Consider the following 14594-nt stretch of genomic DNA (forward strand, 5'->3'; position numbering starts at 1 on the left):
TTTATCTAGATTGGTATAAATAAAGTCCATTAAAAAACAACATTGTGTTCATCATGCACAGTTATTTCACACACTAGAGCAGCCAACTTTATACCCACCAAGCTCTCATTAGAAGCTGCAGTGCGTATAAAGTGCACTACGCGGTTGGTCACTAATATTTCTAGACAAAAAGGTGTTCCCATGATGGATATACACCACTAAAATGAAGCATATATATGAATGACCGAGAAATTAGCCATCAGTCCACACGGAGGCTGTTGATATTTTAATCATAAAAAACAACAGTACTCCGCGTCTCAATACGCGTTAATTCGAAGAATCGATAGATGAAATAGGAATCCAGACGGGGAAGCTCCAATGAGGTTGCATGCATGGACATGCCACGAAGGAGGCTTTTGGAGATTCTAGATTCTTATGGCCCAAATTAGTCGTCCCGCACGTCAACCAGCAGCCCCTCCTCTTCTCCCACCCCACAATTTCCCCTAACTTGTTTCGATCGAGTGGTATAATTAGTATGACATTCTTGGTCTCAAGCCAACCCCATTTCACCGGTGTCAGTGTCACCTAACCTCAGAAACCTGCCCCTCTTAATTACCTATGGATCGCAAGCTCTATCAGGCATCACTAACCGGAGACGTCCCCACCCTCCTCGAGCTCGCTCGAGAGGACAAGCACCTTCTCGAGCAAAGGGTCATTCGATCCCTCAACACCCCGCTGCACCTTGCCTCGAGGTTGGGGCACATCCGGTTCGTCTCGGAGCTCATAAGACTGCGGCCCGAGTTGGTCATGTCGGAGAACGCCAAGCTGGAGACGCCGTTGCATGACGCCAGCCGTGAGGACCACCTCGAGATATGCAACGCCTTGTTGGACGCCGACCAAACGGTTGCTTATAGGCTTGATTGCGACCGCCGGAGCGCGCTCTTTGTTGCCTGCAGCCGAGGCCACTTTCCCGTGGCCAAGTTTCTCTTGGACGTGCCATGGCTGCTGGCCTCCGAGGAGGATGGCTCGACCACTTCTTTACACGTTGCAGCAACGGATGGCCACACAGGTAAATATTCATGCGCTATATATACTGCTTTTAACTTATCATGGATTGATCACAACTTGATTAATACATGCTTGAATGGTGTGACAGAGATCGTTCGAGAAATATTAAGAGTTAGGCCGGATTTTGTTTGGAAGATAGATGGGCAAGGGTGCTATCCAATTCACCTGGCCTCGAGCAAGGGTCGTTTGGAGATCATCCGAGAATTCCTACGGGTCGACCCAAACCTCTGCAGCGCAACCGACAAGCACGGCATGACTCCCCTCCACATAGCCTCTAGCAAAGGCTATCTGGAGGTCACCCGGGAGTTCCTAAGGATCGACACGGAACTCTGCAATGCCGTGGATGAGGACGGGAAGACTCCCCTCCACCTAGCTACAATCAAAGGCTTCGTCGCGATCCTCCACGAGATCCTCTCCACCTGCCGCGAATCCGCTGGGTTGCTAACCAAACAAGGCGAGTCGGTCCTCCACCTTGTCGTGAAGAACAACCGGCATGCTGCTTTGCGGTACCTGATGGAGAACTTCGACATCGCGGAGCTCATCAACCTCCCCGACCGCAACGGCAACACCATCCTCCACCTCGCCACACTACAAGAAATTTAATTTTTTGCGACAAAATTTTAGCGACGAAATATTTTTCGTCGTAAAAAAGTAGACTTTTGCAACGAAATTTAAATTTCGTCCCCAAAAATTAGGTATTTGCGACGAAAAAAATTACGTTGCAAAAAGTTATATCTTTTGCAACGAAATTTTTTTTTTTGTTGCTAGAAGTTCATTTTTAGCGACGAAATTTTTTTTCGTTGCAAAAAATAGTTTTTTTGGCGACGAAATTTTTTTTTCGTAGTTAAAAATTTATTTTTTACGACGAAATTGATTTTTCGTTGCTAAAAAAAAGATTTTTGCGACCAATTTTATTTATATTTAGCGACGAAACTATTGCGTCGCTAAATTTTATTTTATTAAAAAAATTTTAAATATTTTGCGACGAAAATTTAAATTTCGTTGCTAGAATTGATTTTTAGCGACGAAAGTTTTTTCATCGCAAAAAATTTTTTTTTTTGGCGACGGAAAAATTTTTCGTTGCTAAAATTTTTTTTTGCGACGAAAATAATTACGTCGCCAAAAATTTAATTTTTAGCGACGAAATATTTGTTTCGTTGCGAGAAACTTGATTTCCCGATCATTTGCGACGAAATTAAATTTTCGTTGCCAAAAATTAATCATTTGCGACGAAAAATTTTTCGTTGCTAAATTTTTTTTTTGCGACGAAAATAATTACGTCGCCAAAAATTTAATTTTTAGCGACGAAATATTTGTTTCATTGCGAGAAACTTGATTCCCCGATCATTTGCGACGAAATTAAATTTTCGTTGCCAAAAATTAATCATTTGCGACGAAAATATTTTTGTTGCAAAAAATCAAATTTTTTGGCGACAGAAAATTTATTTTTTGCAACGAATTTAATTCGTCGCTAAATATGCTTTGCTTAAAAATAAAACCGAAGGTATATTCTGCCCTAATTTGATTTTTTGCGTTATCTCCCTCCCGGCCCGATCTCCGCCGCGCTCATCCAAATCTGCTCCCTCCCCGATCTCCGGCGACAGTCGTCGTTCCCCGGTCGCCGGTCGTCTTCCCGGTAAGTCCTCTCCCTCCCCGCCACCATCCTCTCTCTCTCTCCCTCCCCACCGCCGTCGAGCCCTCCCTCCCCGCCACCGTCGTCGCTCGAGCCCACCTCCCAGCTTGCCGGCCATCTCCCTCCCGCCTCGCCACCCTCTCTCCCGCCTCCCTCCAATCCCTCTTCTCTGGCCTCTCCCTCCCTTTCTCAGTCTGTGTTTTTTTTTTTTTGTAGGGCCGCCGCAGCCGCCGCACCGTCGCCGCCGGGCCGCCACCGCCGCGTCGCCGCCGGGCCGGCACCGCCGCGCGATCGCGAGATCGCGAGATCACGAGGGTTCTGGATGAGTGCCGGCTCTCCCACGCCGTGCACACCCGGAAGCTGAGAGAGATCTCCGCCCTCCGCCCCTCCCGGCCTCTTCTTCCCTTCCTTCGCCCGAGCCCTGACCCCTGTCTTCGACTGCGCCCGCCGCTCCCTCGCCGCCGAGCGCACCGTCCGATTCGTCTCCGCCTTCGCCGCCCTTCCCGACGCCAAGGACGCGGCCGTCTCTGGTGCCTTCCTGGAGGAGTTCCTCCTGTTCCTCCTCGTCGCCTCCGGTGCTGCGAACCGGACCGCCAGGTTCCGATCGTTCCAGATCATCTCCGAGGTTTTGTGCCCTTCCATGATTCTGGATCTAGGGTTTTAAATTTTTTTTTAAATATTTTGATCCTTCATAGTTTATCTTCTTATCTTGTGGGATTGGGATTAATTCGGTAGATAGTTTATCACTAGCACATGATAGTCGGAAGCTTGAGCTGAAGGGGTTGCAAAGCACTCAGGCATGGGATCTAATGAGACGTTGGAAATTTCCTTAAGACCGTTATCAGGGAAAGTAGAAAGGGGAATAAAAAAAGATAACTTGGACTTTTTTTTTTTTTTTTGATGGAAATGTTGGGAGGTTGAGAGTAACCACCCAAAGTTTATTGATAAAAGCAGCTCAGTACAGAGGTTTTCAGATTTTGGTGAGGTTCACAGCTGACAATGCCTGTTCGTCCCCACAATCGACTGCCTCACGGAGACCATAACCCATTGTTAAATCTAAAGTGGTAAGTACAGTAATTTGGAGAAGAGAGAGATTGGAATATATGGTGGGTTTGTGAGGCTGTTACTGTAAAGGTTCGTCATTGAAGCTTCATGTTGTTTTGTTAATTGCTGAGCGTCTGAGTAAGTTTCTGAATGTTTAGTTTCAGTTCTCCATTATGAGCTTCAGTCCAGCTTTCCAATAGGTTGATTGCTTTCTTCAGAATTTGCCAAGGCGAATTTGCTTCCCATCTAAAAATTCTGACGTTTCTTTCCTTCCATATCAACCATATCAATGTTGTAAATAAGCAGTCCAATTCATTCGGTCTTGTGGTGTTCTTTCTTGATCTCCATGAATTCCACATGTGAAGCATGGTGTCTGGTAGTGTATGAATAGATAACTGCCTTTGTATTTGAGACCATATTATTTTCGTGTAAGCACATGTAAAGAAGATATGGTCTGCTGTCTCATCCGCTTCTCCACACATCACACATGCCGTTGATTGAACCCAGTTCTTCTTTCTCATGTTTACTTTTGTTAGTAATTTAGTATTCTGTTGTGAACAGCTAACCAGTTGAAGACTTTGGTTTTTTCTGGGAAAGAGAAAGTGAGAGAATGTCCTAAAGAGCTGGAGGAGTTGGGGGAGAAAATTGTATCAAAATGTCAAGGGTTGCCACTAGCTATCGTCTCTTTAGGCAGCCTGCTGTCCCTGAGAGAGAAAACCAAGTCAGAATGGGGGAAAGTTTATGATCGGCTGAGCTGGGAGTTGAATAACAACCCAAATTTGGACAATGTGAAGCATGTTTTGAATCTCAGCTACAACTATCTACCGAGATATCTTAAGAACTGCTTCTTGCATTGCAGCATGTTCCCGGAGGATCATGTGCTTCGGAGAATCTTTATCTACCTTGTTTTATTTTATTTATATATATATTTTTTTTGTTCATGTTGGTAGTGTAACTGTAGAAATTAGCTGTTTTTAAACTGTGTTGCATCCTCTATCTGCAAGCTTGTTATCTTCCTTGTCATATGTGCACGATATACACCTATACTTCTTTTCTATACGGTTTACTACATTTACAGCGCTACCTGATACTCAAGCTTGTCTTTCTTTCAAAGCTCTCTAAATTTATAAGCCTTAGAATTTCCGTTCGAGGATAGCGTGCAAAAACCAATATTTTTTTTTATGAAAAAAATATTGGTACTTTACACACTATTCTCGAATTGTCCTCGTGGATAGTTTGGGCACGTGAATGAATTTAATATTGCAACACATGTGCTTGTATATCGCAGAGTTTTGTCGGTATTTTCGATCATGTTCTCTGGATACATAGCACAATTTTAATGCTTGTGTATCTGGAGAACTGCGTCGAAATGCTGCCGAAATTTTTTTGGTATACAAGACATGTATTGCAATATTAAATTCTTACGTTCCTGAATGGAATAGGACCATCACCCTATAGGTAGGAGATATAAGGCGTTAGTCAACTATTATTACATAAAATTGATTGTATAGTTTGCATCATAAATATGTAGGTATGGATCGTGGTTGGATGTCTTTGCGTGATAAGTTCTGTCCCGAGTATATTACGGGTGTGACGACTTTTATGAATGTGGCGTCCAATCATACTAGAGAAGATGGGAAAGCTCGTTGTCCATGTCGTCGATGTAGGAATTTATTTTGGTGTACCTTATCGGACATTCAGAATCATTTATACGAACACGGTATAGATGTGACTTACAAGAGATGGACTTGTCATGGTGAAGATTTGCCGACTAGCTCGAACATGTTGTCCAGGAGTCCCATAAATCCATCGTCAGTCGGTGGATCATGCAGTCGTGAAAGACAAACACTTGGTGAAGAAGATAGAGAAATTTTAGAAGATCTTCATCCGAAATTATTTGAAGTAAATGTAGAAGCGAGAGCAGAACATCAGCATTCCATTCCGAGACAAGAAGCTGAAGAGGACATTAATATATCTATAAATGATAGATTCGAGCGTCTATTAAGAGATGTACAAAGTGATGTTTATCCTGGTTGTAAGAAGTACTCTCTGTTGTCCGCCGTAATAAAGTTATTACACATGAAGACACTTGGTAAGTGGTCAAACAACTCGTTTAATTGGTTGCTCAAATTTTTGAAGGACTTACTGCCAGAGGGAGAGTTACTTCCGTCAAGTCATTATGAAGCCAAAAAATTATTGAAAGGACTCGGTTTGGGAGTCGATGACTTGGGCCTACGCTGTGAAAAGATACATGCATGTCCGAATGATTGTGTTCTATTTCGGAAGGATAAACAAGATCTACAAGCATGTCCAATTTGTCATTCAAGCAGATGGAAAGAAAGTCGTGGTAAGGATAAGAAGAAAAAGAAAATACCATGCAAGATTCTGCGGTACTTTCCGATTACACCACGATTGCGTCGATTGTTCATGTCGAGGCATACTGCTTGTGACATGCGGTGGCATAAGGAGGTAAATAATATGGACGATGATGTCATGAGACATCCATCAGATGGAGATGCATGGAAACATTTTGATCGTGAACATCCATGGTTTGCAGCTGATTCACGAAATGTCAGGCTAGGGTTGGCAACAGACGGATTTAATCCATATGGTAATCTTAGTACTGCTTATAGTATGTGGCCTGTTATGGTATTTCCTTATAATTTACCATCATGGAAGTGCATGAAATCACCTTTTAATCTATTGGCCTTGTTGATCCCGGGTCCCCGTGCCCCTGGAAGAGACATAGACATATTTTTAGAGCCATTGATCGAAGAGTTACAATATTTGTGAGAACAAGGATGCGAAACATATGATCATGTTGTAGGAGGCATCTTTCGTATGCATGCAGCATTGCTTTGGACAGTTAACGATTTTTCTGCATATGGCGATATTTCTGGATGGTGTACAAAAGGGTATAAAGCATGCCCAACTTGTAACGATGATATTACATCGGACCGTATTCGCGGAAAGATTTGTTTTACCGGCCATCGACGTTTCTTGCCAGATGATCATAGATGGAGGAGAAGTCTTAAGTTCAATGGCAAGCATGAACGACGTGCGCAGCCAAGATTCTGGTCTACGGACAATATTTTAAATCAGTTACCAAACCCACAGGATGTCATATTTGGTAAGGGTCTGGCCAGCCAAGTAGGGGTGCGAACAAGTATCGGAAATTGGAGAAAAAAGAGCAAGTTGTTTGATCTTCCATATTGGAAAACGCTTCTTCTTCGACATAATCTTGACGTCATGCATATTGAAAAGAATATATTTGATAATGTATTTTATACCATTCTCAATATCGAAGGAAGAACAAAGGATACCGTGAAGGCTCGTCTTGACTTAGAGGATATGCGGATTAGAAAGGAATCACATTTGATTCGACGAGGGGATAGGCTGGTGAAGCCATTGGCATGTTATACACTGAATCGAAGAGAGAGAAATCAATTTCTTTCATATTTGAGATCAGTGAGGTTTCCTGATGGATACGCCTCAAACTTGAAACGGTGCATCAAGTCGAAAGATGGGAAGATCGTCGGGATGAAAAGTCATGATTGTCATGTACTTCTACAGCATGTGCTCCCAGTTGGTTTGCGCGGATTGTTGCCGGATAATGTGTGTGATGCGTTACTTGATCTGGAAACTTATTTTCGAGACTTATGTGCGAAGACATTGAGACGAAGTCAGATCGACATATTGGAGAAGAAGATTATCATTACTCTCTGTAAGCTCGAGATGATATTCCCTCCCGCCTTCTTTGATATCATGGTGCATCTTTCTGTTCATCTTCCACATGAGGCTAGATTGGGTGGGCCAGTACATACAAGATGGATGTACCCAATTGAAAGGTAATTGCATGATATTGTAATATTTATTATTCATTATTGTATTCTTATTATATGTGATATCAATTGATAATTTATTGAATAGGGAGATGCGTGAATACAAGAGTGCCGTCACTAACAAAGCACGGCCTGAAGGTTCAATAGCAGAGGCACATGTTATGAATGAATGTCTGACGTTCTGCTCTATGTACCTTCGACGAGTGGAGACCAAATTTACAAGGCCACAGCGGAATATTGATGTTGATGAGATTCTGACCGATGGATTGTCCGTGTTCTCCAATGTTGCCCGACCATATGGTAAAAAAGATTTTCGAATGTTGACACCACAAGAAACGGATGACATGCATTGGTATGTGCTAAACAATTGCGAGGAGGTAGAAGCCTACATGATGTGAGTATATACATTTAATTTTTATTTGTTGATATATCAATGAATGCACGTGGACTCTAAATTAAAATATACATGGTATTACTGTATCACTTCAGAGAACACGAAAGTGAGCTCAGAAGAAGTAATCCTACATTAGCAGCGGCACGACATAGGAATCAATTCGCATCATGGTTTGACGAACGGGTAAGTTATGTTCATGTTCATACATGATTAAAAGTTTGTTTATATAGTATTTATCTTGTCAAATTTAACCTGCTTATTGTTCTTTTAATTGTAGATAGCTCAGCTACGTATAGACAATCCTAACTGTATCAGTAATGACTTAGCTGCACTTGCACGAAAACCTGACAGACGTGTATCAGTATATTCAGCATGCATAGTCAATGGTGTGCGATTCTTAACGGAAGATCGCGATCGTGATCGAACCACACAGAATTGTGGAATAAGCGTGGAGGGCGAGCACAAGGGTGAAATAATAGATTTTTTTGGTGTTCTGCATGAGGTTATAGAGTTGAGATATAGTGGTCTTCGACGGATTGTGTTATTCAAGTGTCGATGGTATGACTTAGGACGACACAGGCCAATTGTTATAGATCCTCAACTCGTCAGTGTCCACACTGGTCATGTATGGTATGAAAGTGATCCTTATATTTTTGCAAAGCAAGCAAGACTAGTATGGTATATTGATGATAACAAAATGAAAGAGCCTTGGCGAGTTGCAATAAAGGCTCAGCATAGGCATTTGTTTGATCCTGCACTTTTCACATGCCCGAACGATGAACATCTTGAGAATGAAGTCTGTGCAATTATTGAAAACGAAGCATATCAAATGCAAGCACCAGATAACATATTAGTGCCAGATGATACGATTGACATAGGACAATTACAAAGAGACGACTATGAACCTGAGGATGTTTCTGTTGTTGGATCGTCCATAAGGGCACGGACACGAGCACGATCCAATAATGACTTCGTTAACGACAATAATGATAGTACTTCAGGGTCGAAGTCTTCTATGACTCCCGTCGAAGATGACTATATGGACACGAGTTCAGAATCTGAGGACAATAATTAATATGAATAAGTAATTCAAATTTTTTTTTTATTATATCATGTAATACTTGAGTTTTGTTGATTACTTACTGATTTAAATTATTTTAATCATTGCAGCATCATGACTGGTCCTGGACGTAGACATTCACGGGATAGGCAGCAGGCTCCGCTTGATGATACACATCCTCACTTTAGCATTTTGCATGATGACTCAGAGGATTTAGATGAGACTCAGTTGCCCGAGTCCACAGAGCCGCCTAGTGCTCAGCCAGAGCTTGCCCAGTCGGAGGCCATGGTACCGCAGCATCATCCCCTTACAGGTACATCTCTATCAATTTATAAACCATATATATTTTTTTGTTATATGCATTTAGTGATACATGATATATGTTCATTTCATCAATTTTTACATGTAGGAACACAGCATCGACGTGCAGTGCGTGGTCCTAGTAGGGGTCTTGTTTTGGAAAAATATGTGCATACACACAATGAAAAATCGAAGGTACATATATTTCGAGATCATCCGGTTGGCACAGAGGCCAGTATCGTCGCAAATGAGATCAGTTTGTATATGTGGAATCATTTTCCGTGGGCTGCTGAAAGTTTCAAGCATGTAGCTCCTCGATACCGTGATGCTCTAGTCTCTCACATCAGGGTAAGAATTAAATTTGGATGTCTTGCATATCATTACATGATCCATATTATTTTTGGTTATATAAATAAATTTTTTATTATATGAATAATTTCATGTATTTGCCTTTTGGTATGATTACTGTGTAGGATAATATTGACTTCGAGGATTGCACTGACGAAGAAGTGACGGCATGTATTCTCAAAATGGCTGCAAATAGATACAGAGATCGGCGATGTAGGCTTCATAAATACTGCAATGAGCTGCAGGCGAAGGGGATTGATCCTGTGACCCAGCCATACAGAAATTGGGCTGGGTCTAGTGACGATTGGCGGTGGTTATGTGAGCATTTTGGAACTGAGGCATTTCAGGTATGTCTAGTGTTCCAAGTTTTTTAATTATGTTATGTCCTTTATTGGTTATAATTGTATGTATTTTGTAGCGACGATCGGAGGCGAATAAGGTGAATAGGAGCAAGATTGATTCTATTCACACGCAAGGAAGTGCCTCTTTTGCACAGGGAATGAAGAGGATGGTATGTAACTACATTTGCAATCATACTTTGTAACTTTTTATTAAATATTTATATTATTTTGATATCTTTTTTTTCTTTTTTTTTGTTTGAACAGGGACTATCCGGAGTCGACGCCTATGCTAAATTCTATCAAAACAAGAGTGGCGAGTTCGTGATCGAGGAGGCGAGGCAGCGTCATGTAAGTATCATTACTCTACATTTTGAATACTTTTAAAGAGTTTGAAAAAAATTTATGATTTTATTTTGTTTATTGTGAAGGAAAAAATGTTAGAATTGAGAGAGCAGGCGACGAGGGAGGTGGGATCTGATGGTGATACTGGATCGCAGCAGGTTTGTTTGATGACAGATGATACGATTTTGGATACCGTCCTCGGGCGGCAGCTAGGATCTGGTCATAGCATGCGGTCCAAAAAATCACGCAGTTCGTCATCCGGCCGGTCTGATGATACATCGGTGCCAGAGGCAGTTAGGACATCCATGAGCATGATGCAAGATCAGATTAGTTACTGGATGAATCGTAGTCAGACGCTCGAGAGGATCGTAGCTGCGGTGGCGGGACGGCTCGGTATTGATGCTTCTGAGTTAGCACCTCTACAGCCACATGATGCCGCCTCTGCACCACCATCGCGACACGTATCGGGTCAGGGATCGACGCCTGGAGGAGGGAACGAGGCCAATGAGTCAGATCATACTTAGTTTGTACTTATTTTAAATTTAAAATGGTGTATGGACTTATATTTTTGTATATGACAAAGATGGTTATGAAACTTTTTGTTATTTGAAATTGGTCTTTTGACTTAGAATATTTTTATTGTGTTAACATACTATTTATTTAAAATATGGTTGATCAGATAATTTGTATTTGAGCAGGTTTTTTTGAAAAATTAATAAAAATTTTATTTTTTATCCAAAATTTATTTTAGCGACGAAATATTAATTTCGTCGCAAAAAAATTTGTGAACCCAAAAAATAAAACATTTATTATTCATTGCGACGAAATTTTTTATTTCGTTGCTATTTTTGCGACGAAAGTCTTAGTTTCGTCGCTAAAAATTATAACTTTTGCGACGAAATTTTTATTTCGTCGCAATTATGCCAGAGAATATTTTTATTTCGTCATCCTTATAGCGACGAAATTATTATTTCGTCGCCATTATAGCGACGAATTTTTTTTTTTCGTCGCAACTTTTGCGACGAAATTATTTCGTTGCTATTTTAGCGACGAAAAAAAATTTCGTCGCTAAAAATTTAAACTTTTTGCGACGAAATTTTTATTTCGTTGCAATTTTAGCGACGAAATTATTATTTCGTCGCCATTATAGCGACGAAATTATTATTTCGTCGCCATTATAGCGACGAAATTTTTTATTTTCGTCGCCATTTTAGCGACGAAAATTTTATTTCGTTGCTATTATAGCGACGAAATTTTTTTTCGTCGCTATAATGACGACGAAAATTTTTTTTTGTCGCAATTTTTGCGACGAACTTTTTGCGACAAAATATTTTGCGACGAAACTAATTTTCGTCGCAAAAAATAAGAAAAAAATTTTTTTAATCAAAATATTTAGCGACGAAATTTTTTTTCGTTGCAATTTTAGCGACGAAAATTTAAGCTCTTGCGACAAAATATTTTCGTCGCTAATACAGTACATAACTTCGTCGTCTGGGTTTACTATTTTTTGCGACGAAATAAAATATTTTCGTCGCTAAGATCTTTTGCTACGAAGCTTTCTCTACAAATTTTTAGCGACGATATATTTCGTTGCAAATACTATTAGCGACGAAAATAAAATTTTTAGCGATAAAAAAATTTCGTCACAAAAAATCAAATTTTTTTGTAGTGCCACCTTAGCCAAATTGACCACGGTAAGAACGTCTCGACTCATCTGTTTCCGTAACAAATTAATCGAGATCTTCGCTTTGATGGTATGACGAAGGCGTTTGAAAGCTATCTCCCTTGGCTGAGTCCAGATGGTGAAGTACCTGGCTGCCAGGTCCGAGGTCAACGTCAACGCCGTCAACCGCAGCGGCCTCACCGCCCTCGACATCATCACCACCAACAGTACCAACAGCTCCGGAGCGCTGCAGCTCGTCGCCATACTCCAAAGCGTGGGGGCAAAGCGGGCTGTGGATCTCCCACCGGGCTCATCGCTGGTGGGGGTGCAAAATAAAGCTGTTAGCAGACAACCTGCTAGGTCGCCGTGGAACTTGCCATGGAAGAAGAAGCAACCGGAGTCTCCGGCCCGGCGGCGCCAGCGCCGGAAAGAAAGGCGGCTGGAGCTCCACAACGAGGGCCTGCGCAACGCCCGCAACACAATAACCATCGTTGCGGTCCTCATCGCCACCGTTGCCTTCTCGGCCGGCATAGCCCCGCCGGGTGGGGTCTACCAGGACGGACCACTGGTCGGGAAGGCCACGGCCGGGAGGTCGACGGCATTTAAAGTGTTCAAGGTCAGCAACGACGTCGCGCTCTTAGTATCGCTGGGGATCGTGACCGTGCTCGTGAGCATCATTCCCTTCCGGCGGAGGTCGATGATGAGGTTGCTGGTGGTGACCCACAAGGCCATGTGGGTGGCGGTCACGTTCATGGCGGCAGCGTATGTGGCGGCGACGTGGGTGGTGGTGCCAAGGGCGAGGGGGATGACATGGCTGCTGGTGACGGTGGTGACTGTGGGTGGAGGCGGGGTGGGGTCGATGTTGGTGGGCTTAGCGGTGATGTTGGTGATGCATTGGCTGAGGAAGCGTGAGTGGAAGAAAACGAACAAGGAGGAAGCGAGAGGTAACAGAGTGACTCCAGAGAGTAGCATCAGCCGGGTGGAGGAGCTACGCGAGATCAGCACTAAGGCGAGCTCGGGGTCTAGTAACAACTCTGATTTAGAGAGCTCGGAGAGGTCCGGCTATCACACGTACTAGATACCGAAGTGGAAAGCTGATGGACGCGTAGGGAAGGAGAAATTATTAGGAAGTGACAAAGTCTTCAGTAGTCAGAGACTGTCAGACGACAATAAGGTTTTCGGTAGTGATTACATAAATCAACGTATTTCATGCGTATGTTGACGGGTCGTTTTATTAGCCGACGGCTCTTCCTTTACACGCGCGCGAGCGTGATGTACAAGAATATTTGTATAATTATAAATAAGACATGTTCTCGGTTAAGGTAGAGTGCAGTTTATATTTTACTACATTCAGCAGATTTTGAGATTCAAAAATATCATCTTTCATAAGTATTTTGCAGTAGTCTCGTTGCACCGAATATCTCTCTTGATATATTCAGATAATAAATAAAATTTTAAACTTAAATATATTAGAGCTATAAATATAATTATTAATTATTAGAATACATATTAATATAAATAATAGAAATTATATTTTTATATATTTAATGTACTCTACAAATAGAAGAATTTGTAGAGTTGAATATAGTAAAATAAAAAATAAAAAAGTTCCATTGAAATTGTTTATTTGAAATTTAAGCTAATTATACATTCTTTTTTCCATTAGGACGATGGAGCTATTATGCTTATTGTTAAACTTGTTTAATAGATTAGACAAAATGGAGATCTATCATTTTGATCAGATGTTGAATTGATCAATAACAAAATAAGATAAAAAATTATAATAGATATTAGGAAGTTAAAATTTTTATAGAAAAAAATAAATAAAATATTTTCATAAAAATTTTTATGAAATCGAGAATAAAGATTTCATTCTATACAAGTTATGAATTAGTAACTATATTTAAGCTATGAAAATGTCCCAATTATTTTAAACTTTCAAAACTATCATATCTCATAAATTTTTCATGAATTTTATAATACATGATGGTAGTACTATTATCCCAAATTCGATACTAGATATGGTATTGGATAAAAATTAATGGGAACTATTTAGTTTTCACTTTGTAATAGATCTAAATTGCATCCAATGTAGAAAAGGTTAAACTTAAGTAATGCATATTTTGATACGCCAAATGAGAATATGGATGGGATTTTCCTTCTCATGTAAAACAATGTTCTTAGTAAACGAATGCAGGCCATACTTGCAGGAATTAAAATCAGCTGGTGATGTTGGTGGGCTTAACGGTGAGGTTAGTGATGCATTGGCAGAGAAAGTTGGAGTGGAAGAGGTCGACCAAAGAGAGAGGGAGAAGTAACCGAGTGACTATAGAATGTAGCATCAGTCGGGAGGAGTTATGCGAGACCGTTACGGTCAATCTCTTAGAGTGCCTGACATCAATAAAGAGCATTTGTAAAAAAAAATCTATACTGACTGAAATTATATCCGACGGAGATCCTTCGATACTTAAATTAGTGGAGAATAATCAAACAAGAAGTAAAATATCAAAATTGATAAAATATCAATCTAGAAATATTTTATCTCTTACCTGTTCTGTTACATTCCCTTTATAAGTGATT

General features: G+C 41.1%; 2 protein-coding genes across 2 annotated transcripts; both read left to right on the top strand.

Annotated features, from left to right (window-relative positions):
- Window positions 1-597: 597 nt before the first annotated feature.
- Window positions 598-13331, top strand: LOC140856324 (uncharacterized). The gene is made up of 7 exons (XM_073253432.1): window positions 598-1048; window positions 1136-1629; window positions 2897-3305; window positions 3416-3477; window positions 3597-3660; window positions 4286-4602; window positions 12145-13331. Exons 1-7 carry the CDS (start codon window positions 598-600, stop codon window positions 13090-13092), a joined length of 2745 nt encoding a protein of 914 aa, XP_073109533.1. The 3' UTR covers window positions 13093-13331.
- Window positions 10043-10963, top strand: LOC140856598 (uncharacterized). The gene is made up of 3 exons (XM_073254432.1): window positions 10043-10179; window positions 10274-10357; window positions 10438-10963. The coding sequence occupies exons 1-3, from the start codon at window positions 10168-10170 to the stop codon at window positions 10873-10875; spliced, it is 534 nt and encodes a 177-aa protein (XP_073110533.1). The 5' UTR covers window positions 10043-10167; the 3' UTR covers window positions 10876-10963.
- Window positions 13332-14594: the final 1263 nt, after the last annotated feature.

The sequence above is a fragment of the Elaeis guineensis genome, chromosome 3 (genome assembly GCF_000442705.2).
Source record: "Elaeis guineensis isolate ETL-2024a chromosome 3, EG11, whole genome shotgun sequence".
Classification (NCBI taxonomy): domain Eukaryota; kingdom Viridiplantae; phylum Streptophyta; class Magnoliopsida; order Arecales; family Arecaceae; genus Elaeis; species Elaeis guineensis.

Excerpts from the sequence above, each read along its gene's own strand:
- LOC140856324 (XM_073253432.1), top strand. The coding sequence starts at position 598 with ATGGATCGCAAGCTCTATCAGGCATCACTAACCGGAGACGTCCCCACC. Across the intron at positions 1,049-1,135 it reads AGCAACGGATGGCCACACAG|AGATCGTTCGAGAAATATTA; the intron begins GTAAATATTCAT and ends ATGGTGTGACAG. Across the intron at positions 1,630-2,896 it reads GCAACACCATCCTCCACCTC|GGCCGCCGCAGCCGCCGCAC; the intron begins GCCACACTACAA and ends TTTTTTTTGTAG.
- LOC140856598 (XM_073254432.1), top strand. Across the intron at positions 10,358-10,437 it reads AGGAGGCGAGGCAGCGTCAT|GAAAAAATGTTAGAATTGAG; the intron begins GTAAGTATCATT and ends TTTATTGTGAAG.